The sequence below is a fragment of the Scardinius erythrophthalmus genome (genome assembly GCF_964197995.2).
Source record: "Scardinius erythrophthalmus genome assembly, chromosome: 17".
Classification (NCBI taxonomy): Eukaryota; Metazoa; Chordata; class Actinopteri; order Cypriniformes; family Leuciscidae; genus Scardinius; species Scardinius erythrophthalmus.
Window position 1 is genome coordinate 14,097,342 of NC_138237.1, and position 25,272 is coordinate 14,122,613.

General features: G+C 36.3%; 4 protein-coding genes and 1 long non-coding RNA gene across 6 annotated transcripts; 4 read left to right on the forward strand and 1 right to left on the reverse strand.

The window, feature by feature from the left end:
* The first annotated feature begins 1,129 nt into the window (after positions 1 to 1,129).
* On the forward strand, positions 1,130 to 3,751 carry chchd10 (coiled-coil-helix-coiled-coil-helix domain containing 10). Its single transcript, XM_081390662.1, has 4 exons — positions 1,130 to 1,419; positions 1,947 to 2,178; positions 3,016 to 3,157; positions 3,351 to 3,751. The coding sequence occupies exons 1-4, from the start codon at positions 1,376 to 1,378 to the stop codon at positions 3,368 to 3,370; spliced, it is 438 nt and encodes a 145-aa protein (XP_081246788.1). The 5' UTR covers positions 1,130 to 1,375; the 3' UTR covers positions 3,371 to 3,751.
* LOC308705584 lies at positions 3,565 to 4,800 on the reverse strand. The gene is made up of 4 exons (XR_014031943.1): positions 4,625 to 4,800; positions 4,403 to 4,537; positions 4,166 to 4,261; positions 3,565 to 4,083 (listed from the first exon to the last, which is right to left on the reverse strand). It is a non-coding gene; the product is annotated as an uncharacterized lncRNA (long non-coding RNA).
* gstt1b (glutathione S-transferase theta 1b) lies at positions 3,997 to 11,645 on the forward strand. The gene is made up of 8 exons (XM_081390661.1): positions 3,997 to 4,242; positions 4,376 to 4,551; positions 7,374 to 7,428; positions 8,787 to 8,862; positions 9,220 to 9,307; positions 10,253 to 10,403; positions 10,611 to 10,787; positions 10,903 to 11,645. The coding sequence occupies exons 1-8, from the start codon at positions 4,135 to 4,137 to the stop codon at positions 11,101 to 11,103; spliced, it is 1,032 nt and encodes a 343-aa protein (XP_081246787.1). The 5' UTR covers positions 3,997 to 4,134; the 3' UTR covers positions 11,104 to 11,645.
* A 522-nt stretch (positions 11,646 to 12,167) lies between these two features.
* p2rx4a (purinergic receptor P2X, ligand-gated ion channel, 4a) lies at positions 12,168 to 17,128 on the forward strand. The gene is made up of 12 exons (XM_081391623.1): positions 12,168 to 12,434; positions 12,512 to 12,686; positions 13,645 to 13,716; positions 13,978 to 14,041; positions 15,207 to 15,303; positions 15,758 to 15,838; positions 15,945 to 16,086; positions 16,204 to 16,340; positions 16,424 to 16,517; positions 16,621 to 16,686; positions 16,770 to 16,865; positions 16,994 to 17,128. The coding sequence occupies exons 1-12, from the start codon at positions 12,295 to 12,297 to the stop codon at positions 17,012 to 17,014; spliced, it is 1,185 nt and encodes a 394-aa protein (XP_081247749.1). The 5' UTR covers positions 12,168 to 12,294; the 3' UTR covers positions 17,015 to 17,128.
* A 408-nt stretch (positions 17,129 to 17,536) lies between these two features.
* Positions 17,537 to 24,998, forward strand: idh3b (isocitrate dehydrogenase (NAD(+)) 3 non-catalytic subunit beta). 2 transcript variants are annotated; one of them, XM_081391004.1, is made up of 11 exons: positions 17,537 to 17,649; positions 18,188 to 18,358; positions 18,562 to 18,682; positions 18,836 to 18,896; positions 18,994 to 19,126; positions 20,203 to 20,336; positions 20,418 to 20,520; positions 20,603 to 20,749; positions 20,880 to 20,974; positions 21,539 to 21,599; positions 24,631 to 24,998. In XM_081391004.1, the coding sequence occupies exons 1-11, from the start codon at positions 17,605 to 17,607 to the stop codon at positions 24,706 to 24,708; spliced, it is 1,149 nt and encodes a 382-aa protein (XP_081247130.1). In that variant the 5' UTR covers positions 17,537 to 17,604; the 3' UTR covers positions 24,709 to 24,998. The 2 variants fall into 2 exon arrangements, with proteins under 2 accessions (XP_081247130.1, XP_081247129.1); XM_081391003.1 differs by lacking the exon at positions 24,631 to 24,998 and adding an exon at positions 22,924 to 24,369.
* The last annotated feature ends 274 nt before the right edge of the window (positions 24,999 to 25,272 follow it).

The window sequence follows — 25,272 nt, forward strand, 5'->3', positions numbered from 1 at the left end:
AGTTTATGTCCCTGGATTAGACTAAAAAGCATTTATGTCAAATTACAATCTTCCATTTTGCCTAAAGTTGAACCTTTCTTCACAGATTTATTTAAGACTATAGCAGATGCTTGTGTGATTCAAGAATTTAAAGGGATAGTTCATCCCAAAACGTTGTTTTACTCATCTTTACCTCATTTACTCACCCTCATGTTATTTCAAACCTATGACTATAGAACAAAAACGTTATCCTTGAGAAGAATGCCTATAATGAAAGCAAATGGTGAAGCTGCTCCTGTTTTTGAGTTGAAAATTTCCCAATGTTTGAGTTGAAATGAGTTGAAAAATCAGAGCTTGGGCATTCACAAGAAAGAATGCCATACAGGTTTGAAATTATATGAGGTGAACATTGACAGAACTATCAACAAATGGATTACAGGATTTATCTGAGCTTAAATTTGATTTAGAAAAGCAAGGATGCTCATAGAAGATATAGAACATAATCACATCACATTTTTAAAAATAGGCCTTAAAACCAGCAAAAGAACTGAATATGTTCAAATGCAAATAATTCTACATGACACTATGGGGAAAATCGAATGGGTTAAAGAAGACAAACAGTATAGGCATATAGGCCTGCGTCTATCTTCCCAACTGAGAGATAAAATACCCTACAGCATTAAACAATGAAAGAATCTCAATCAAGCACATGATACAATAAAACATAACACATTTAATAGAGCCTCTGTATTTTTGTCTACATTTTCGACTTGCTCTATTCTGTGCCAAACTGAAATTACCCTATTATTATATTATATAGGCCTATTACAGTTCAAATTGCAAAGACAGTTCGATGGTTTCAATGGCGATATTTTAGTGCCATCTAGTGGGAATGCTTGTGAGTGTGACATAAGACGAACTAGAGCCTATAATGTAGTGTTTCTGTTTAATAACATGTAGGAAAGGATTTCACATTCACAATCATGAATTTAGAAAATGAAATGAAAAAATATGTCAAATCATTCTACCCAAAATCTCAAATAGCCTATCGTATGAGAGAGGAGCCAGTATTCTACAACCTTGCCTTGGTAGTTTAGGAAAATCTTAGGAATTACGTGTGCATAACTGTTATACATAATACATTTACGTCACACACACACAGACAAAAATAAACCAAATTAATCGCGGCGCTTTTCTACAAATTTCTAGAACACAGACGCGCGCATGCGCCATGGCTGTAGTTAGAGTTACCGCACAAGGTCAAACGCACGTGCGCATACCGGCTGTCATTCAGTAGTCTGTGTGGATAGAGAGGACATAACTATCCCCGCGCTTTGTTCGAGACTTTATAATAATAATAATTGGGCATTAATTGCGGTTACGATCTACTTCTGAAATGGCAAGAGGAAGCCGCAGTCGTCCTTCAACAACACAAGCAAGGTATGCATCGCCAACTGATAGTTTTTTTACACACTGTAAATCTGCGTTAGCGAGCTGCAAGCTTATTTTGACTCAGTGTAGAAGTAAAATTACACGATATGTTAGCTGCATTCAAGGAAAAATACAGACTTTGGGACTGTAGAAAAAAAAAACACTAAACAATATTTGTTTGCTTAGAAATTAGGGAATTCAGATTGTGTATCCTAAATGCATCCAGAGCAGTAACTTAGGTGAAAGGTCAAACCAAAAACCTTATTCGTAATGACAAGGGGTTGAAAAGCATTAATATCTGCTTAGTATTTATTTATTTATGCTTAATGTCTGTCATTTAATATCCTATGACGCAAGCAGGTATAAGACTTATCTTCTTTCCATCTAAAGTTGCCAAAAGCAGCTCAAACTAAGTCGTGTTTGCATCACGTGATACTAATTCAGGGTAATGTAAAATATATTCGTTATGTATGTATAACTTGCTTATACTTAGTTGCTTGGACTTAATAACATAGTTCACCTTATTTCCTTGTCAGTGCTCCTGCCCCATCCTATGCTCCAGCCCCCGCACCACCTCCTCCAATGGCAGTGGCCCCTGCTGCGGTCCAGCCCAAGCAGCCAGGTCTCATGGCCCAAATGGCCACCACAGCAGCCGGAGTGGCAGTCGGTTCGGCTGTAGGGCACGTGATGGGCAGTGCCATCACAGGTGCTTTCAGTGGAGGCAGCAGCAGCAGCTCGGAGGCACCCAAACCAGCACCTACATATCAGGTGATGCCTGGAAAATGTCATATTTCTCATATTTCATTTTTTCTTTTCCATTGAGTGCAACTGTTTTATTGGGATTTTTAAAAATGGATTCATTACAGAGTTATAAGCCATGAACCACATCCAAAGTTAAAACATTACAACCTTTGATTTGAAGCAAAGTATTTACAAAAAGATAAAGGTACAAGACTTAAAGGCTTTGAGGGAAAGAACTAAAATCCCATTAAAAAACACAGATATAAAACTGTTGATTTAGAGATGTTGTTTACAAATATTTAAGTAGTTTGGGAAAGTGTAGGGAGCGCTTTCACAGTGCGTCATGGGACTTCTGATCGGTGCAGAATCATGGGTAATGTAGTTTTTCACCAGGAATTCTGCTGTTAAACATGGTCATTTAAAAAAGTTGAAATAATGCGGACGGCTTGTATCAATAAAAGCATATACCGTTGGTTAACAACCTCGTAACTCACATTAGTTATGTCTTTAACGATTTATAGGTTGTTGTTAAAGAACTTATTACATTATGGATAAAATTAATGGGATTTTTACTTCCAGAGCCCGACTGTTGCACTCGGCAACAACAGTTCATAGTGCCCACATATATCAGGCTCCAAAAAAAAACATTTTATTTAAATTTCCATGGGTGCAGTTTTCCTTAATGTCACTATCAACGTCAGGAAACTTGTCTAATAGATCGCTGGCTTGCATATGTGATGATGATAAGATTGATTTTAATGTACTTTTTTATCTTCATGAAGAATATGGAACAAACCGAGAAGCATGGCAGTGGTTACATCTCCTCATCTTGTATTTCTCTGTCTGTTTTCTTCATGTTTTCAGGAGCCCTCACGACTTCCACCCTCTCAGTCTGGCCCATGTCTCTTTGAGGTGAGGCAGTTCCTGGACTGCGCCACAACTCAGGCTGACCTGACCTTGTGCGAAGGCTTCAATGAAGCTCTTAAGCAGTGCAAACTCTCACAGGGTAAGCCTCTCGCCAACAGACAACAACAATTTCAAATCGGATTTTGTTTTTTTAAAGTGCTTGAAATGCGACAAAATGTTTTGTAAGAATTACTCTCGAATAAAGTGAAAGATACACTTGCATTTATGTAATGTGTCAAATAAAAACTCTTGTCTTTGGTATGACTTCATGATACAGTATGTTGTCCCTTTAGGTGTAACATCTCTGGTGTGATGGAGAACTTGGAAGATCTAAACACTAGATTGAAGATTGGTCCTCAAAATCTCCAGCAGTTAATTTGAATTACTTATTATGTAGATAGTTGTGTAATACATACCAGTACTTCTGAATGTGAGATCATGTAATGTAAAATGATGTTGTACAATTAAAAAGCTGCTATTTATCCTTTTTCTTTGGTTTATTTTTTTAAGGATGGCATATGTCATACAAATAATATGTCGTCATGCTGCTCTGATGTGTAACTTTTAATGTGCACGTGAAACAGTGTATGCCGTTTGATAGTGCTTTGTTAATGACTTACAAGGATCTAATAGAGTTACAAAACAAAAGCCTGATAATATATGTGATATGGCACTCTTTCCTAACTAAATTTGCACAGCAAGACTTGATTACACAATCTCTTGGTTTGTCAGAAGTAAAGAAAAAACAAATACTGACAGCATTTTTTACTTTACACAAACAAGAAGGAACAGAGCATTGGATTCAGTATGCAGAATAGAAACACTATTTTGTAACATTGCAATTTCATTGACATTAATTTTGAAAAAAAAAAAAAAAAACAACTGATACAACCTTTTTAAAACTCATCGTACAAGAGAGGCGTGAAAGGAATTCGGCACGCTGACCAATCACAGAGCTCGGTGAACAGGCGTCTCTGTCTTTCAACCAATCAGAGAGGGCGATGCATCACACGGAAGAAAGAGGGGCTGTAACGGGTCGTTCTCACACATTAGTCGGCAACAGTAACTTGTGAAAAAATGCCGTTCATAGATTTAGAAACTAACTTACCTGCAAGCAAGTTTCCAGAAGACTTTCTGAAAAGACTATGCACTACATTGGCTGCAGCGTTGGGGAAACCGGAAGACGTGAGTATGACTAAATAAGCTACGCAAAGAAAAAGAAAAAAATGTGGTTCTTACAATGGTCTGTGGACAGAAGAGATTTTTCTCTCCACGTGCCTTGACCTTGATCATATGACTTCCGCCTCCGTGTCTCCAGAGGATGAATCTGGTGGTAAAGACTGACCTGCCGATGATGATCGCAGGGTCCTGCTCCCCGTGTGTGTTGATGTCCGTGTCTGCCATTGGAGTAACTGATACTGCGGAGAAGAATAAAGAGCACAGCGCCAAAATCTTCCAGTTCCTGAAAGGAGAGTTTGGGCTGAGCGATGAACGGTAAATTAATACAAAAAAGACGGGAAACACAGTGTTGAACACACCTTGAATATATTGGCGATCTTTTAGTTACCTGCTTTAATAAAAGTTATAGTGTAGAGCTTGAAATCTAATAAACAAAAATTAAAAAAACCTTTTAACATACTTATTTAACTGTTACTATCTTTGTGAAAGACAGACCAAAATATTGTTGATTGACATTACATTAATGTGCGTAACTATCTGACATTGTCCCTCCCCCTTAATTATAAATCCCACCTGCCATTGACAAGTTAATAAGTAGCAAATCATGGGGTGCATCTCATTCAGCTCCCAGTAGTAACAAAGCACAAAGATCACTGCGATTTATTGGATGGGATGCGCAAAACAATGTTCCATTCATTCATCAACTGAAAACAGGATGACTAATCGATTCTTGGGATTTAAGAATCAATATTGTTTCGTAAAACTGAGAATCGATTAAAATCGAGAAATCAATATTTTTTTACCCAGCCCTACAATGCACCATGAAAACTAGGGAGCATTGATGCCCCATGGGGCTGCGTCCAAAATCGCATAGTCTCTTGAGTAGGTACTTTTTTTGAAGTACTTCACAACCGCCAACAAGTACGTTCTATGTAGAATGAATGTGTGTAGTATGAATGTAATCCATGTAATTATCATGTGACCTACCAACGTCACTTATATCGCTTTACTGCCATTCACAAATCCTCTCCCGTGGTCTCATGGGATAGTAAAGTGCCCATCATATACACACTTCAGAATCTCACCAGAAGTAGTAGGCCATCCTACTCTTTTATGATTCCTGTGAACTCGGACATACTTCTTTTGTCACACTGTTTTTCACCCACTATATAGTAGGGAAGTATGTGATTTCGGATGCACCATATGTTCCCTTGACTGAAATTCTGAAGCGCAATACAAAGCACGTGAGCCAACTCAACACACATAATGACACGCGATAGATGTTTTTAAAATACAAACTATTATTTAATTATATTTCAGCATAAATATACATCTCTAGGGAGATAATGAACAATCTAGCTAACATTTGTAATTTTGTTTACGGCTGAAATGTATACCAAGCAAAGTGTTTATCATAATGTACTTTAAATAACATATTAAAAATAATGTCAGAAAAACATCAGTTCTGCTGTTGTGCATACATGCCAGTAATGATGTTGTACAATGAGGATGGTGTCATGTCGCCGAAAATAGCGTCACCAGCAGCAGGGTTGCCTGGTCTGTGCAACAAAAGTAACCCAAAAATAGCTCAATGAGATTTTTTCCATCGGGCAGCCGAATTCTCTGATGAATTTGAACGTCTGGGGGGTGTTTTGTGTGTGTTGGACCGCCGAAATCATACTTAGAGTGACGGAAAACCGCAGACTTGGCAACACTGGTCATCAGTGTCCCAATGGCTGTATCTGAAATTGTATACTTCTCAACTATATAGTAGGTGAAAAACAGTATGTGACAAAAGAAGTATGTCCGAATTCAAAGTACTCATGAAAGAGTAGGCAAAAGTACTCAGATTACCTACTTCTGGCGATTTATGAATGGCAGTGAAGCGATGCAACTGATGCTGGTAGGTCACATGATAATAAGACCATGGCGAATAGCCTAATACATCCAGATTACATTAATACTACACACACTCATGCTATTTATTCAAAATTACCTACTCAAGAGATTATGAGATTTCAGAGGCAGCCAATGTGTTGTGAGCCAGGGTCCTTACCTGTGCCAGAATACATGTACGTGATATATTGATTCATGACCTATGAAACAAAGTCTCAGATTTCAAATTACGTCTATTTTCTTTAAATTCAAAAACATAATTACCGTTTTGTCGCTGTGGCGTGAGATCGCTCTGGCGCAGCTCTGAGCTCAGTAGCAGCTCAGTGACCTTCTCTTCCGCCTTAATAATACCAGTTACAGCGCGAAATAAACATGAATGAGCATCTGAAAGTGTGTTAAAAGGTAGAGTACAACTTATGGAAGTCCGTATCAGGTCACATGTTATCGCTCAATCAGTGTTTCAACCGTGGAAAGACGTTAGTAAACAATGTCATGTAACGTCACATTTACCTCAGAAAAAACATCCAGTAACTCGTTAGTCCGCAAGAAAAATTAACTCTAGAGAGAAGCATTTTGTTAAATATATGCACCATATTACATATTCATTATAATTTTTAATGTTCTTCAATATTTAATGCATGTTTGAATAAAAAAACTGCAAAGTTTTTTTTATGACAGCCACCATTTACATTTTTATATAATTTCATATAACTTTATTATCATAAAAATAAATAAAAGTGTATTTTAAGTGTTTCTATACAAATCAGTTAATTTTTACCTTTAGTAGGCTAATGAAACCAATAGGCTACAACTGACTCCCATAGTTTACAATAATAGTTTAGAGATTTGTTTTCCTTGAGAAAATTTGCAATGTATTGTACCTGATATCCAAAATAATTGATATTGAATCGAATTGAATTGTAATCGAAATCGAATCGAATTGCAAGCTTGTGAATCGAAATCAAATCGAATTGTGAAATTTATGTCAATACCCAGCCCTAGTGCATTGTGGGACTTTTAGGGAGCAAATGTTTTAGTGCACTTGTAGGATTTTGCAATTGAGACAGCCCTTAAAATGTCAGACTCCCTGATCAGTGCCCTGACTACTGAACTAGGGATCTGATTGAGACTCAAAATGGCTACCAGATAGACCAACTTGCCTTAAAAGCAACCTTCAAGCCATAGTTTGCATTATAAAATATAATGTCCTGATTGTCTTTCTCTTCTTTGTTCTGTTGCAGAATTTTAATATTGTTCTACCCTCTGGAGCCATGGCAGATTGGGAAGAAAGGAACAGTTATGAGCTTCTTATAAGGCATTCCTTGTTTGAAAGTGAATTCTTCATATGTGATTCCTATTTGGGATTCAGCTAGCTGGGTTATTAGGAAGTTGTGTTCTTATAGGATTAAGAATATTTAGCATTAACATCTCCAGGTTCTCTTGAAAAGTAGCTAATTTATGTGATTTGAAAATAATCGGTTTACTAATATGTTAAATATAAAATGCATTTAGCATTTTGATAGCAAGTCATAGTGGGTTTGGTGTGTCTATTTTTTAGTTTTAAAAAGTTGAAGAAATTAAGCTATAAGAGTATATTATAATAATGTATTCCATTAGCATTGTGTTTGTCAAACTTTTCCAGGGAAAGTGCCACATCAATCAGTTACCTATTAACCACATCTATCAGTCAAATAATCATCTAATCACAAGCGTACAAAAGCCATAGAAATTATTCAAAGCCAATGTAGTCAGTTTAGAGTGATTCATGAATTGCACATTTATTTTAAAGACATTAGTTTCAAACACGTTTTCTTTGGCATAGTACAGAGTCAGACTGTGTTTGTCTAGAACATTGATTCAGCCTTCCAAATGAAGATTTGCAAAAACAATAATAATAAAAAAAACATTAGTAAAATGTCTGTGTAATTCATTCGGGGGATTTGGTACGACATAGGTTGCATTTGCTTCTAAGGGAAAGTAGACAAATTAAGTTCAGAACTCTGTCTCATGGTTCAAGAAGAAAGGTAAAACACTGTGCATAAATAAACATGTATTAATAAATTGTAATTGTAAAGTGAATAGACCATTTTATCTCCAAGCTAGTTTTCTAAAGACTTTCTAAAGTCAGGAAAGTAGTTTTTTAGTATTATGTATAATCTTCTGTAGGGATTTCTTCAATATCTGTAGTTTTACAAGACACTGATCAAAGCAATATGCATAAATTAATTTGTAAAGAATAGATTTCTTGTTGCATGAGCTGTCACGGTCAAAATAAACTTGACTTCCGACAGATGGCGCTCACTGTACCAGAGAGGGAAGAAAAGAAATGGAAAAAAATTATCCAAAGTTTTTTCTTTCTCATTCGACATTATTAATTGACTATAAATGTTACCAGTATTGGGTCATTTTGTGTTCTTTGTGAGAAAACTTTACACGATGAGATGACGTGCTCTAGTGTTTATAGGAACAGAGTTCAACGGGGTGTGGTGTAGTAGGCTAGGTAATGGTTATATAACCTATAGTAGGCATTAAGTTCATTTGCGGCAGTGCAGTCATTCATTCGATTGCAGTTTTGGACTGGGTTGTGCTTCAGTGTATTAGTCAGGTCCTTTAAAAAAATGCCTTTGGAAATTTATTTGGATTTGTTTTCGCAGCCCTGTCGCTCTGTTTACATCTTTACCAAGAAAAACAACATCCAGTTCGACCACAAGAAGATTTCGCTGTTTGAAGGTATGATATAAATGTATAAAACTGCGTGGAGTTTGTTTGTGTGCACTTTACTTTGATTTTGCAGCATTCATCAAGTTTTTCATAGGACGGAAAAGCTTTAAATTAGAAGTTCTTTATTTTAAAATGAAATGTAACTATCGTTTCCCCTTTTGTCACAATTCAATTAGGCTATGTGTGTGGAGAAAGTTGAGGTTACTTTAGACTAGCCTACTACGTGCAATCCTAGTGGCAGATGTGGTTAGTCAAGCTTACTTGGCACGTCTTTGAACATTTAAATTGTGCCTAATTGTATTTAAGTAAAATAAAAACCGTGATAATATTACATGAGTATTTTACCGAAACGTAATTGTCCCTTAGGTTATCAATATGGTGAAGAGTTTGGGAAAATCAACGTGCTAAGAAAAGCACCAGCAATCAAAGATGGAGACTTTTGCTTGGCTGAAAGGTATGTGGTCTATGGAATGCAAGTTATTTCTTGTTTTCAATTTAATTTAAGATCTAATTAAAAAAAAAAAAAAAAAAATGTTCTAGATCAGTGGCTCTCAACCTGTTTGACTCCAGGAGTGCGATTCTCTTAATGATTGTCTGTGTCACTTGAATGATCCTTAAAAAAAAAAAAAACAAGTATGAGATATGTGAGGGATTTCACCTTGAAAATGGACCTTGCATGAATGGCTTGGTGCCATTTCGATTAAGCCAGCCCGGGGATATACTTTTTTGTAGTCGATGGTGTCTCTTGAAAGCTTTTGTTGTAGGTCTTCCTTAAATTCTAACATGGATGAATTGAGAAGTTCTGCTTGTTTAAAATCAGCTTCACTGTAGGAAGAAATAATTGAGGCTGTGGTTTCAGCAATTTCTTCTTTTTTCTTAGTTCTTTCTGTGTTTATTCAACAACTAAAATGATGAGATCTAAAGAAGCTTTATTCATGATTACACACCATCTTTTACAAAATTCTGAATCTTCTACCCTAAATTTTTGGAGACTTTTAAATCTTATGACCCCTGGGAATCGTGCTAAGCCTCCAATATTCACTAGTTGTGCCATGGAGGAGTAAGATAATGCAAAAGTAAAAAATAAAGATTTATTTTTGATAGACCCTTTTTTGGTCTGAATACATTTTTCCAGTGTGTTGTGTTGTTAGAAATTAAAATTGAAATAAGAAATATCTTGATTTTTGATGTTGCTGTGGTTTTAGCTTATTTTATTGCTTGTTTTGTTTTATTTTAAATAATTCTATATAAATCTTGAAGTTTGAGGCTTCCTGCTTGAGAACCACTGTTCCAGATGTAAGTGTCGAGTTTAAGATGCACCTGTTGTTTGTTTTGTGCCTCCTGTAAAACTGTTCATTGTGTAAATTAACTGTTACTTCCTGTTCAAATTATCTCTTAGTGTTGCGATTATGATGTACCTGGCTGAGAAGTTCCACACTCCGGACCACTGGTACCCAGCTGACTTGCAAAAGCGTGCTAGAGTAAATGAATATCTGTCATGGCAACACTCTTCCATACGGATACATGGATCCAGGATACTCTGGCTCAATGTGAGTGAAGTGTATTTGTTCTTATTCGAAGGCACTAGTGAAAAGAACAGTGCTTAGATTTCAGCAAATCCCTTGTTGATGGCTGACTACAATTGCTCTGTGACTTTGGGATTGAAACCTAATCTTTAGAATTGCTACTCAGCTAACTGCTAGCTTTTTGATTGTTATTTGTTAATGGAACTAAATTGTTTTCTTGTATTGCTGTAGCTTTTGATCCCAAAAGCTATGGGAGTTGAGGTCCCTAAAGAAAAGATCGACAATGCAGTAGAGAATTTTGACGGATCACTGAAACTTTTTGAGATGAAGTTCCTGCAAGACAAACCGTTCATTGTTGGTGATCAGATCTCATTGGCTGACCTGGTTGCTATTGTGGAAATCATGCAGGTATCCATTCAATTCAAGATAAAGCAAAATTATAACCTGAGAGTTTAGGGGGAATAATATCTGACACAGTATTCATATTTGATAACGCCTTGTCATTTCTGATGGTTTGTTTCAGCCTGTAGGTGCTGGAATGGATGTGTTTGAGAACAGACCCAAGCTCAAGGCATGGAAGGACAGAGTCAGAGAAGAAATTGGGGCTGAGCTGTTTGATGAGGCCCACCAGGCGCTCCTCTCTCTCCAGGAGGATGTGAAAACCATGGATCCCAAAAGGATGGACCCCTTAAAACCCCAAGTTTTGAAATATTTCCTCTCATAAACAAACTGGCAGACATTGCTGGTTAAAACAGCCAGTTATTCATGAAACTTTATAATTATACAAAACATACTTTATAATTTTCTCAGTAATTCCATATACTTTCCATTTTCACTAACCACTAAGAATGAAATTAGCTTTTATTAAATTGCATATGACATAAAGACAATCATATGACAAACATTAATGTTTCTGTGTAGAATTTACCTCATAAAAAGAATCAAACTGTTAAATCGCATGTTTCCAGCTGTGTTTACTCTCAAATTCTGAATTGCTGCACTCACTGTGACCTTATCGTTTAAAAAAACTAGGCAATAACACACAGACACTCAATACAGCATTGTTCCAGAAAATCACTAAACGCCCATGGGAAAGAGCTAGGAGGAATGTTTCCTCCCTGTGTGTTAATGGAATGTAATAAGATATTATGTGATTTCCTTCAGCATACACTCTGCACGAATAGCACTTTTTGTTAATTTCTTGTGTAGAAAATAGTTTTTTCCCATAAATCTCTCAAATACTGTCAATAAAGTTATATTTCGTCACCAGTCTCTGTTTATTTTACCTTTATGTGGATAAAAAGAAGGTACATTTAGTCAATTCTGCACGAATAGCACTTCTTGTTAATTTCTTGTGGAGAGAAAAAAAATTGTCCGATTTTTTTCCCTAAATCTCCCCTGTATTGTAAATAAATATATCTTTCATCAACAGACTCTGTATAGAATTTGCCTATACAAATTAGGAGTTGAATAGCCTATACTATTTGTTAACAGTTGTGCACTTCAGTAAATGATGTTAAGTGAGAGCTCAGTGGTATTTGAAAACCTTATGGAAGACTTAGAATTTTAATTATTAAATTATTTCAATTAAAATGTATGGAGGCCTCTGGCTGAGCCATTTGGAGCTTCTCACCGTTCACTTTCATTGTGCAGAAAACAGCAACGTCATCATCATTTCACTGAACAAAACATGTTAATAATATACAGGAACCACCTGACAGCCAACTATTCCTTTAAAACTGCTCTTGAGTAGGAATTAGGAAATGGTCGGATCTCTAATCTCTGAAAGTGAAACAATACTTCAGCGTGGAAGTTTGGATCGGACTGCGACGTCGTGGAAAGTTAACCTACTGAACTTGTGACTGAGTTCAACGCAGTGGAGGAAATGTTTTAACTATTTAATCAATCGATCATAATGAGCGAAAAAGGTTGCTGTGATTCAGTAGGTCAGTGTTTTTTCGACTATTACACGTCAAAAATATTGGTGATAAGGAGCAGGAAAGTGGGAACGTTGAATCGGTTCACTCAAGCTTTAGTCATAGCATACATCATCGGGTAAGTTGTTTAAACTCCATTATTCTTTATTAAAAATAAATGATATCGTTTATAAAAACGCCCTTATTTGGGTACAGATATGTGTGTGTTCTCAAGAAAGGCTACCAGGACACGGACACCGTCCTCAGCTCGGTCACGACCAAAGTGAAAGGCATTGCTTTAACAAACACCACTGAATTGGGCGAACGAATCTGGGATGTGGCTGACTACATCATCCCACCTCAGGTAGTCCGTCGATTTGACAAAGAGGAGGTACAGGCTTGACAATTTACATGTCCACTGACCCCTCACTGGTGCCACCACCACCTTCATGGGTTACAAAGTACCTGGTTAATCGCACCTGCATGCTGTGTTCACTTTTAAGGGCTGTGTGCAATCTTTGAAAATGTATACACAATATGTTTTTCATTGTGGTGTATTTGAACAATGTATCTTAAGTAATACATGTTATGTCTTTAATTATCTTAAACCAGTGGTTGTCAACCTTTATAGCTCGGTCACTCAGACTAGTCAATATTCCAAGGCCCTCAACTCAGGCTATGCTTTTTTTTTTTTCTCTTATGCTGAAATTTTCATGCTTGTTTTTTAAGACAAACTAGCACTGTCAATACATTAAAAAAATGAAACAAGTAATTTCACTGCTTTTTAAGGTCAGAAAAACTAAATGTATAAAAACAGTTGCGTTTTGCTTTTTCTAAAGGCAGACTTTTATGCAAAACTTGTTCTCAATACTCACACCTCAGCTAGCATTTAATTTTCCAGAACAAACAAGCGTGAGTAAATATGTTGTGTTGAAGAGTATAAAACCCACAACATTTCCCTATTCAAATTAATTTGCCTATGGTTGTATGCTATACAGTAAATAATGTTAAGTTAGAGCTCAGTGGTGCTAATTTTCCCCCAGAGTTTTAGCAATTTAATTACTAAATCATTTAAATATATTTTATTATAAATAGTGTTAAAACATCTTGTGGCCCCTTTTCAAATTTAAGAAAGCCTGTTTTAGAAGTATCCATTTAAAAAAAAAAAAAACTAAAAAAAACTAAAAATACATGCACATCAGACCATACTTTTTGCAAATAGCAGTGACTTAGCAGTTTACACCATTTTAAAGGAAATGGAAAAGTGTTCATGCCATCTGGGCATTGTTCAGTTATGGGGAAGTATATTTTCGATATTACTTGAAAACACGTGCTTTTGAATGTTTCAGGAGGATGGCTCATTCTTTGTGCTGACCAACATGATTATCACCCCTAACCAAACACAGTCCAAATGTGCAGAGGTGAGCCATTATGGGAGGTATACTGTTCGTTTGTCACTTAATGAAAAATAAAACAAAGCTTACTGGCTGAAATCAAATACCAAAAAGATAAGATTTTTTTGTGACTGTAAAATGAAATATTTCATATAAAAAAGTGCAATTAAATAATAGAAAAAATATAAGATGGTCTAATATATTAGAAAATATTGCTTTTTTTACATTCAAATAAATGTATTTTCTGCATCATGTATCTTAAACTCATTTTAAATTTGTGTGACTTAGAATCCAAATCCAGCATCCATATGCACCTCTCACAGGGACTGCAAGAGAGGCTTCAATGATGCTCGTGGGCATAGGCGCCGATACCATGCTCCGGGGCTCGAGCACCCACGGAAAATACCGAGCACCCACGGAAAATACCGAGCACCCACGTGTGCCAGACTGCCAGTAGACGCTCTGTCTACATTCATTTAAAATTAATCATTGCAGTCGGTGATATGTGAAGCGTCTGTCACACTGTGATTGGTTATGTCGCAGTCAGTCGAGTAGTATCGCCCATAGATATCTATGGTATCGCCTGCTCCATATCCTATCCACCAATCACAGCGTTTCTCGGATGAAAAGCCTCTTTAGTGACCCTGCTCTGTACGCAGCTACAGCGCAGTTCTTTTAATTCTGTTCCTTCTGAAGAATTAACCGCAATGCTGAGTTAACAAATCTAATTTTTACTGTGTGGACTTGTGTGACAGAGTCCTGCGCGGGTTCGGGTAGCCTACCCGCAAATTTTGCTTAAACGGGTGCGGGTCGGGTCGGACACGGGGGAAACACGGGTCTAAACATGGGTTTAAAACAATCATGTGCAAACGTACAAATATATGCACATCTTTAGGAACACATCTACAAAAATATGCCCGTATTTCAAGTTAAAAAAATAATAATTTAAAATCCACATCAGTTTATTTGTGCCCACGCCCTCCCAACTTTTAAAAAGTCATCATAACCGCGCGCGCACGCGATCTGCTTGCAGTCGTCGAGATGGATGCTGAGGAGTTGAAGAAAAGAATAGCTAGATGGTAAAGTTGTCGACAAAACTGAAGAAAACAATGTTGTGAAAGGCTTTGCTGCATGCATTTTCGTGTTGGATAGCCGCAAATGCGGAACTTTATCGCGGAGGAAGCACGCAGATAACTGTTACTGTGGTAACAAACCAAGCAGTTCTATCGAACAGTATTTTTCAAATTTAAGTGTCGGCCGCTGTCCATTTCCTAAGGTTCTGAAGTGCAAAAAAAAAGATTTTTTTTTTTTTTTTTTTTTTAAAGGGCGTACGCCCATGAGCACCCACGGAGGGAAACATAAATCGGCGCCTATGCTCGTGGGGATGGTATGGCTTCAGTATTTACATTATGCATTATGACATTACTGTGACTTGTCATCTTTGCAATCCCATCTGTTTAGACAGCATGCAAGCAGATCATTTTATATACACAAAACAATGCGTTTTATTTTTTCAGGTGTTCGGACAGGCAGATGTGTCTATTACAATGGCACAGTGAAGACTTGTGAGGTGCTGTCCTGGTGTCCTTTAGAGAAGATTGTTGATCCCCCAAAGTAAAGTCTTGCAAATTAATAAATCAAGATTTTTGAATGTTTTTAAGTTTCTTATGCTCAACAAGGCTACATTTATTTGATCAAAAGTAAAAACAGTAAAATTGTGAAATATTAATTCTCTTTTCAAATTGTAATATTTTTAAATGTATTTCTATAACAGCAAAGCTGATTTTTCAGCATCATTACTCCAGTCGTCAGTGTCACATGATCTTTCAGAAATAATTCTAATATGCTGATTTGGTGCTCAAGAAACATTTCTTATTATCAATGTTGAAAACAGTTGTGCTGCTTAATATTTTTGTGGAAACCATGAAAAACTTCCATTTAAACGTTTGGGTTAAGTAGGATGATAATTGTGCTCTAAATCAGCATTTTAGAATGATTTCTGAAGGAATATTTTGTATGTGTCTAATGTTGGTAATATTATGTTTTATTTCCCTTCTTGACTTCTCAGTCCACCTCTTCTGGCAGATGCTGAAAACTTCACTGTGCTCATCAAGAATAATATCCGATATCCCAAATTTAACTTCAACAAGTAAGCCTTTTAAATGCATTATATTTTTCTACTTGGATGGCTTCAAAATAAAACAATGTAAGGCAATTTATTAACAGAATAAAATGTGCTCCTTTTGTCCTTACAGAAGGAATATCCTTCCAAATATAAATAGCTCCTACTTGACACAGTGTGTGTTCAGCCGTAAAACAGACCCTGACTGCCCAATCTTCAGACTCAAAGACATTGTCGGAGAAGCTGATGAGGATTTTCAGACCATGGCTGTCCATGTCAGACACCTAATTTATATTTATCTGCCATTGCTGTTTCAAACTCATGTTATAAAATGTTTTAATGTCATGCTTGGTGTTTTTTTTGTGTGTGTGCACGTTCTTCCTTCTGTGTAGGGGGGAGTGATGGGAGTTCAGATCCGGTGGGATTGTGACCTTGACATGCCACTGAGCTGGTGTGTTCCTGTCTACACTTTCCGCAGACTAGACAACAAAGACCCAGAAAATACTGTGGCACCAGGTTACAACTTCAGGTAAGAGGTGTTTGCAGTTAATAAAAGTGGTTCCTCAGAGGAAGGTTGCATTAAATGAGTGTGGTTTGGTCAAATCTCTATAGATTTGCTAAATATTACAAGAACAATGATGGCAAGGAGTCCAGGACACTTATCAAGGGATATGGTATCCGCTTTGATGTCATGGTATTTGGCCAGGTGAGACACTTTGACATTTCTAATGTTATAAATTAGACTCCTGTTATGCAGGTTAGCATTAAAATTTAGCTCTTAAACACATACTATTCTTTTGTTTCTACAGGCAGGAAAATTCAATATTGTACCAACACTTCTGAATATTGGTGCAGGCTTGGCCCTTCTAGGACTGGTAAGTATGTCTGTTACTTACTGGGTTACAATAATCAAAAAAATTAGAATTATATTAATAAAATCTTTTGTGGTCCATTTCAGGTGAACGTTATATGTGATTGGATCGTCCTGACCTGTATGAGAAGAAAGCATCATTACAGAGACCAGAAGTATACATATGTTGATGACTATGGACTTGTGAGTATTTATGGCCTCAGTTATCAAATATTTTGACATCATCTGGTTAACTTTCTAGAATTGCTAATTGAAAGTAAGTAGCTCTTGTGCCTCACAAGGAACTAACATGAGATATTTCTTTCAATTAGTTATCAAATGAAGAAACATAGAAGATCTTCAGGCTACTGATTCTACACAAATTCTATGCAAGTTTCATCATGAAGTGAATGTATTTGTTCAGGTTCTAAATGTTATTCTGAATGGACAATCAGGGAAATTTTATGAATAAAAAAAATAAAAAATACAAATTATCAGTGTGATTTACTTTATGTAGTTTTGGGGTGATGTGGGTTCTGTTTGCTTCCAAATTAAACTATTTTTTTTAAAAGAAATATAATTAAAATAAATCTCTAAAAAAATATTATTTGCCAGTACAAATGGTTTACAACCATTAACTGCTGTCAAAAAAACTTGAACTTAAATAAAGCTCAACTTGAAACCCTTTGAGGGCCGTATAGTTCTGTAGATTTGTTAAAGGGATTGAGCTCTGTAATTGTTAAATGGATATATATCTAATGTAATTTATTTAAAAAAAAATATGCATACCGTTATTCAGTTTACTGAGGACCCCTAGTGTGTGTTGAGAAGCACTGCAGTAACACTGCATCCAGCAGGGGTCAGTAGAGAAACACACACATAGCGGTTCCTAGTTCAGGAGGAAGATCGCAGCGACCTCTTCCCCCCTTCCTCACGTTATTGCATGATGGCGGCCGCGTTGAGAGGGAGCCTAGTAACATTGGCCAAGGTGAGTCTTGAAACACGATGCTGTCATTTTCTCAGTTTACACTGAAATATTACTATTGTAAGTTTGCGTCACACGGCCAAATACAAAGATTAACTGGAGAATAAACTGCTGTCTATAGACGTGTTTAAGTTCAGAATTGCATTACACATGACGATGGGTAGCCTAACGTTACTGGTAAAAATTGTATAAATATATTAGATGACAGCTCACGGGATAGGTCCATTAAAACTCGTCTGTACATGTATTTTATTATTACTATTTAATTATTATTTGTCATTAGCATTATTTAGTACAATTTTAGACACACTGAAGGGTTGTTTACACAGCATTTAAAGGGATAGTTTAGGGGCTTTTAGGATCTGAAAGACCTTTTATAACCATATGGTTCACGCAAATCCATTTTCCAATGACTAAATATCTCTTTAATTACCATGACTGTTAAATTCAGAATTTAAATTCACTTCATAAATAACAGCCTGAGCTGTCTGTGATGTCAACCCATAATAGCCCTTGACCTGTGTTATTTTTGACCCCTCAGGGTCTGAGTGCTGCCCGTTTGCAGCCGTTATGCGCCCGCTCCCTGAGTTTGACCGGTCAGAATGTGGCCGAGAGTCCCCCGGCACGTGCTGACAGCACCTTCAAGGTCACCATGGTCCCTGGAGATGGAGTTGGACCTGAGCTGATGACTGCTGTCAAAGACGTTTTCAAGGTACTGATGCACTTTCTCAGCCATGTTTTCAAAGACTTGAGGAAACTTTTAAACCTCTAACCTTCAGTGGCATTCTTAGCCGATATACTCACGGTGAAGTTCTTTCATCTTTCACTTAGGGGTAGATGAAGTTTGAAATACCTTTGCAGCAGTAGACTTGTATCTATACTTGTTTCCAATTCCCTTTTGACTTCACCCTCTAGGCAGCTGATGTTCCTGTGGAGTTTGAGGAGTTTCATCTGAGCGAGGTGCAGAACATGGCCAGTGAGGAGAAACTGGAAGAGGTGCTGTCCTCCATGAAGAACAACAGAGTTGCCATCAAAGGTAACGTTTCTAACAGCTGATCACATTTTAGTACAGTGGCTTTTAATTCAACATGTTAAATAATAGTGCAAGCTGATTTATATATTAATGTACTGACATACAGTATACTAATTTGGCACTTAAAATAAATGTTTTAATTCTCTCCGTGCTTAGGAAAGATTCACACTCCTATGGAGTACAAGGGTGAACTGGCATCATATGAGATGAGACTGAGGTACTTCTTTGACGTATTATCATGGCTGCTTTCTACTACTCGTGGTTCTCCTGCTAGTTTTTGATTAATTGGTTATTTCTTGTGTTATAATGTACAGGAGAAAGCTGGACCTGTTTGCCAATGTGGTTCATGTGAACAGCCTGCCTGGTTACAGCACCCGCCACAATAACCTGGATCTGGTCATCATCCGGGAGCAGACAGAGGGAGAATACAGCTCTCTGGAGCATGAGGTATTTGTTGTGCTTATAATTTATTTCTTTTAAAGGCATTTAAGTAAGGAAGAATAGATGAAGAGAATTCAGCAAAAACTTTCATAAAGAAAACTTTTAAGCCAATTGTCCTCAGTGAACTAGTTGGTCATAGTCACATATTGGACCCTGATTCAACAGATCTGGAAGGGAACATTATGGCATCATAATGTTCATAATCAGTGATTTAAATTAAGGTCTGCTCTTCACACAGAGCTGTCATATTACTTTGGAATATAACACACATCATATGAACTACTTTTATCGTGCTTTTTGTATTTTGTTTTTATGTTGAGGGGTGTGGTTACTATCCTGGTATGAAGTAAAAAGTCAGAAATTCTCCTTTTTGTGTTTTACAAGAAATGGTACAGGGGTTTAGAACAACATGAGGGTGACCACATTTCTCCCAGCAAAATTATATCATATATATATATATATATATATATATATATATATATATATATATATATGAATGAGAATTTTTTTTTTTTTTAAATTAAAGCAGTTTTTGAATATCAAAATTGTCATAGACTTTTAATATAAACTCCTTTCTATCTTGTTTGCTTTTAACATAAATATGAGGTTTTTGTATTGTGCCTTTACAAAACTTATTTAGAAAAAGTAATTTTTTTTAAACGATTAATTGGTATGTCTAAGTATTTTGAAAGAAGTGTCTTATGCTGCATTTGTTTGATCAAAAACACAGTAATATTGTGAAATATTATTACAATTTATTATTACATTACTCCATTCTTCAGTGTCATGTGATCCTACAGAAATCATTCTGATGTGGTTGGTGCTCAAGTAATTTTTTTATTTATTATGATCAATCTTGAAAACAGTTGTGCTGCTTAATATTTTTGTGGAAACTGATAAAAAAAATTCAGGACTATTTGATGAACAGGAAGAACAGCATTTATTTGCAATAGAAATTATGAATGTCCTTACTGAAACTTTTGATAAAGCATGCTTGCAGAATAAAAGTATTAATTTCTTACATTAAAAAAAAAAAAAAAAGATAATGTACCTCTGCATCATGAGCACCTCTGTGTTTGCAGAGCGTTTCAGGAGTGGTTGAGTGCTTAAAGATCATCACCAGGGAGAAATCTCGCCGCATCGCTAAATTTGCATTCGACTATGCCACCAAGAAGGGCCGCAGCAAAGTGACCGCTGTCCACAAGGCAAACATTATGTAAGTGTGATGGGATATTTCTGCCCATACAGTTTTGGAAGCTCAATGCATAGACTCAGTCGCCTTGGATTATCTCCACAGGAAGCTTGCGGATGGTCTCTTCCTTCAGAGCTGTGCAGAGTTGGCTGAACTTTATCCCAAGATTAAATACGAAACCATCATCATTGATAACTGCTGCATGCAGGTATTATTTCCAGTCTTTTATTGGTGGTTGGCAATGAGGATGGCCGATAAATATAGTAAGCATATTGTTCTGTGTCCCACAGCTGGTGCAGAATCCATATCAGTTTGATGTGCTAGTGATGCCTAATCTCTACGGCAACATCATCGATAACCTGGCGGCTGGGCTGGTGGGCGGAGCCGGCGTTGTTCCAGGCGAGAGTTACAGCGCAGAATATGCTGTGTTTGAAACGGTTGGAGTCTAAATCTAAATAGTTTTTCATACCTTCTTCATTCATTACACATAAACAGTTTCAGACTCATGAATTGCTTTGCAGCGTGTGATTTTTACAGTTATTCCTGTATTCTTGCATTTAATTTCAGGGTGCCAGACATCCCTTTGCTCAGGCTGTCGGCAGGAATATCGCAAACCCCACCGCTATGCTCCTCAGTGCAGCGAACATGCTGAGACACATCAAGTGAGTTTCCCACTGTTATCCAGCACTGATATTCCATATTTACTTTTTCACCATCATATATTATGTTTTTAAGCTTAACATTTTACCTTTAATCTCTGTTTTGACTTTCTATTCATGTTAAACATGGTTTTCAGATCTAATGTGGCTTATTAGTTATCTGAATTTACACTTTACATCATGATTTGTTATCTTGCTGTTGTATATACACTACTTGTCAAAAGTTTGGAATAATTCATTTTTTTTATTTTATTTTATTTTATTTTTATATTCACCAAGGCAGGTATTTGATTAAAAAAACAGTTAAATTTAAAATGTCAGTTAAAATATTATTTCAATTTAAAATACCTATGAAATAAATATCATTTTTATATAATGTAATTTATTTCTGTGATGGCAAAGCTGAATTTTCAGCATCATTACTCCAGTCTTCAGTGTCACATGATCCTTCAGAAATCATTCTAATATGCAGATTTGGTGCAAACATTTATCATCAATGTGGAAAAAAGTTTTTGCTGCCTCATATTTTTGTGGAAACCATGAGTGAGTGGTTTATTTTTCTTTCAGCCTTGAGTATCATTCAAACATGGTGTCTGAGGCTGTCAAGAAAGTCATTAAGCAGGGCAAGGTAAGAAGTGATTGTGTGTTTGTGTGTTCATGTATAAAATGGGAGAGAATGGTGTATTGTGTGGCTGATAGAACTATATGATAGAACTGATAGAACTATATATGTATCTCTGAATTGTGTAGAGAATATGATCGTGTAAGTGCAAGTGTTGCATTGGTTTTAATATGAGTTCAAGATGCAAAATTAGTTGTCGATGGTTGTTTTACATGCAAGTCTATATAGTCCTGGTGGCATTGGTTTTCATCCTAATTGGTGGATTTCCCTTTGTGAATGGTTTTGGATTAATGACCCTAACCACAACTCTTTGTTTTATGTGGATAGTGGGGCTTTTTGGTTAGCTTTGTGGGTTGAGGTTCTGCTCACTATCACGCACTAACTTCGCCTTTTCCTATATTTTATCATTCTCATCTTATTTAAAGACCTTATTTTAAGACTTTCAAAATGAATCCATTCCAGTCTCTTTCTTAACAGCAAATAAAAAAAGAAATGAAATGCTTTACAATAAGGTCTCAGTTTCGATTTATAAGCTGTTAATGTTTGGTGATCACTTTATTTTACATGTGCACAGGCAATGCTTCTATCGCTTGTTTCTGCTGTTTCTTTTGGTCTGGAGATTCTGTATCTTTCAGAAGATCTTTACCGTATAACAGTGAAAAGCATGGATTGCCTGAAAAATCTGTTAATTGCAGGGAAAGAGTTAATACTTCTGCAGCTTTTTTAAAGCTTAATGTTAGTTTCAACATTTACTAATTGATTTTAAAAAGTTATTTAGTGATTCTAAAGTTAAATTAATGAATATTTCTATTTTTATTAATTAACATTAACAAAGATGAATAAATGTTGTAAAAAATATATATATTGCGACACTTTGAGAACCACTGGCTTAAAGCGTTAAAAAAAATAACGTTCAACCTTCAGTACAACTGAAATAATTTATGGTTTGCTGTCGCTGGTCAAAGCAGGTGGTATTTGTAATTGAGAGCATTTTCAGTAAATGCACATCTGCTAGATAATTGTTACTTTTAGAAGTGCACTAAGACAGGAACTAAAAGCCATAAAATATACATTCTGATTTTAATGTGGTCTTTAATCCAATACTTTCATACATTAAATACTCTGACATGGATGTCCTCTATGGATACATTTATTTTTTTCTTCTTAAAAGAAGCTGTCTTGCAGTCAGACTCTAGCCAAGTTTGTGCTTGTTGTCCATAAATTCTGATGTGGTCTTCACCTCCCCTTTCTCCACCTTTCATCCTCTGCCATCACATCCTGTTTTGTGTATGTGACTGTCTGTGTCTATTTGTGTGTGTGTGTGTCCCAGGTGAGGACGCGAGACCTAGGGGGTTACAGCACCACTAGTGACTTTGTCCGTGCGATTGTGGCCAACCTGGGTCATCGGACTGTTTGAAGATGCTTGCCAAACCCAATACCTATCCCGGATCCCCTTTTCCCGTCTCTCACTTTCATTGTCTCTTATCATTTTTTTGACTGGTTACTGAATGAATTTTTGTTTCGTTTTTATTGTTGTTGTTGCCCCCCCCCCCCCCCCCCTCTTAATGTTATGTATTCATGTACATTTATTTTAATTTCTGTTTTTCACAGTATGCATCTTTAACCAGAATCACACTTCCATTTCAAAGTTTGGGGTCTGTAATATTTTAAATGATAAAAATATGATATGCTCATCAAAAGTGCATTTATTTGATCAGAAAATAGTCAAATCAGTAATATTTTCTTAATACCACAAGAGTCTAAAATAACCTTTTTATTTTAATACATTTGAAAATGTCATTTATTTCTAGATGGCAGAGCTAAATGTCACACGATCCTTCAGAAATCATTCTGATATTTGGTGCTCAAGAAACATTTCTAATTATCATTGTTGAAAACAGCTGTACTGCTTAATATTTCTGTGGAAATTGTGATGCATTTAGATTTTCTTCCAGGAATCTTTGATGAAAAGTAAGTTTAAAAGAACACCATTTATTTGAAATAGAAATCTTTTGTTACGTTATGAATTCTTTACTGTCACTTTTGATCAAATGAATGTGTCCTTGCTGAATAAAAGTATAAACCCCCTGATAAAAAAGGTACGGCCCCCACACTTTTGAATTAGCGCATGTCTGACATCAGTTTACTGCACTACTTTGTTCACTCCAGTTTTAATGGAAGTTTTAGTTCATCATAAGCTGTACGTACCCTGCTGTTTCTGTAATGCTCAGTTGTATTCCTGCTTTTATGTCATCTCTGTTTGGGGCTGGTCCTCGTCGAATTGCCTTTGTGGTTCCAGTACCTCAGTGAATTTGATTATCAACAAGTTTTCAAAGGCCATTTGGCTTATTGAGACGGAAGTTCCTGCAGTGTGATTGTTTTTCCCCTCGCACTGTTACTAACGCAAACATCACTAATCAAATCTGCTGCCGTCATAAGTCAGATAGGCAGTTATTGGTTTCGTTTGCTGATGCAAATGTTCTGGACAGAAAGTCTGCTCCGTGCCATTGCTGACTAACCGTGACTGACTGATATCAAAGGCAAATGATATCACTGCCTCTCAGTCATTGTGGTACTGCTCTAATATGTTTTCTTCATACGTTTCTAAGCTCAGCACCTGCAGTATTGATATTTTCTGTCTTATAGTGTTTGGGAAGGTGGAAACAACACATTTCAATTTCACAAGATTTATCAAGGTTTACTCGTGCCATTGATTAACTGACCAATGCTTTGTCAAATAAATGTTTTCAATGCCAAAAAATAAATATGTAAAACCAAAAGGATTGAAATTTGTCGCTTTGTAGTCACTTGTATTGTGTGGATTGCTTGCAGTGTTTGAAGACCTTCATCCCCATTTAACATTTTGTGTTTAACCATCACAAACTGGAAGTCAAAATAAACCGATATAGCCGGGATGTTCTGAATGTCTGAGGAGTGTGTTTGCGAGAGAAAATGTTAGATACTGATGTATTTATTTGTTACACCTCTCAATGCAAACAGACAACAAAAATATATTGTATTGCTCTCTTGGGTGTAGGTTCGCACATCAGACCTGGGAGGCTACGCGTCAAGCGATGAGTTCACCAGGGCCGTCATCGCTAATCTGGCTGTCTAAACCAATCCACAGCGCTGGTTCTCCAGTATCAAAGTCTTTGGGTCCAACATTTCTCATTTTCCCTGCTCAAGCCTTGCTAGTGGCCTAACATTTCAGACTATCACAACAGAGCACAAGTGTTTGATTAATATATCGTCTCTGGCCAGAACCACTGACATTCCAAACTATTACAGAACGACCGGATTGCTTTATGATGCTGCTTAAGAAAAAAATATTTATTCAGCTATTTATTATTTAATTGCAATTGCTACAAGTTCATTAACATCAATAAAACATTAAAATATAGTGGCAAGTATGTGTGTTTTTTTTCAGTAATAGTCAATTTAAAAAGTACTCAATTTGATAAATGATGCAACTGCTACAATAACCATGTTATGTTTACATGTGGGGGGAAAACTGAAATGATGTATATAATATATAAAATGTATATAATAATGGACCTTTTTTACTAGTATAGTAAAGAAAAGTAACAATATGAACTAAATATTTTGCACCCGTTTATAAATAGTATTTTTTCACAGTATAACTTGTATGTTCATACATGAAAGTATAACTGCCTTTTAA

Bases quoted from the DNA above. Each gene is read 5' to 3' on its own strand.
- chchd10 (XM_081390662.1), top strand. From the start codon at position 1,376: ATGGCAAGAGGAAGCCGCAGTCGTCCTTCAACAACACAAGCAAG. The intron at 1,420-1,946 runs GTATGCATCGCC...TTTCCTTGTCAG, and splicing joins CCTTCAACAACACAAGCAAG to TGCTCCTGCCCCATCCTATG. The intron at 3,158-3,350 runs GTAAGCCTCTCG...TTGTCCCTTTAG, and splicing joins GCAGTGCAAACTCTCACAGG to GTGTAACATCTCTGGTGTGA.
- p2rx4a (XM_081391623.1), top strand. From the start codon at position 12,295: ATGAGCGAAAAAGGTTGCTGTGATTCAGTAGGTCAGTGTTTTTTCGAC. The intron at 13,717-13,977 runs GTGAGCCATTAT...TGTGTGACTTAG, and splicing joins CACAGTCCAAATGTGCAGAG to AATCCAAATCCAGCATCCAT. The intron at 16,866-16,993 runs GTGAGTATTTAT...TCTTTCAATTAG, and splicing joins ATGTTGATGACTATGGACTT to TTATCAAATGAAGAAACATA.
- idh3b (XM_081391003.1), top strand. From the start codon at position 17,605: ATGATGGCGGCCGCGTTGAGAGGGAGCCTAGTAACATTGGCCAAG. The intron at 18,359-18,561 runs GTACTGATGCAC...TTCACCCTCTAG, and splicing joins CTGTCAAAGACGTTTTCAAG to GCAGCTGATGTTCCTGTGGA. The intron at 20,750-20,879 runs GTTGGAGTCTAA...ATTTAATTTCAG, and splicing joins AATATGCTGTGTTTGAAACG to GGTGCCAGACATCCCTTTGC.
- gstt1b (XM_081390661.1), top strand. From the start codon at position 4,135: ATGCCGTTCATAGATTTAGAAACTAACTTACCTGCAAGCAAGTTTCCA. The intron at 10,404-10,610 runs GTGAGTGAAGTG...GTATTGCTGTAG, and splicing joins CCAGGATACTCTGGCTCAAT to CTTTTGATCCCAAAAGCTAT. The intron at 10,788-10,902 runs GTATCCATTCAA...GGTTTGTTTCAG, and splicing joins CTATTGTGGAAATCATGCAG to CCTGTAGGTGCTGGAATGGA.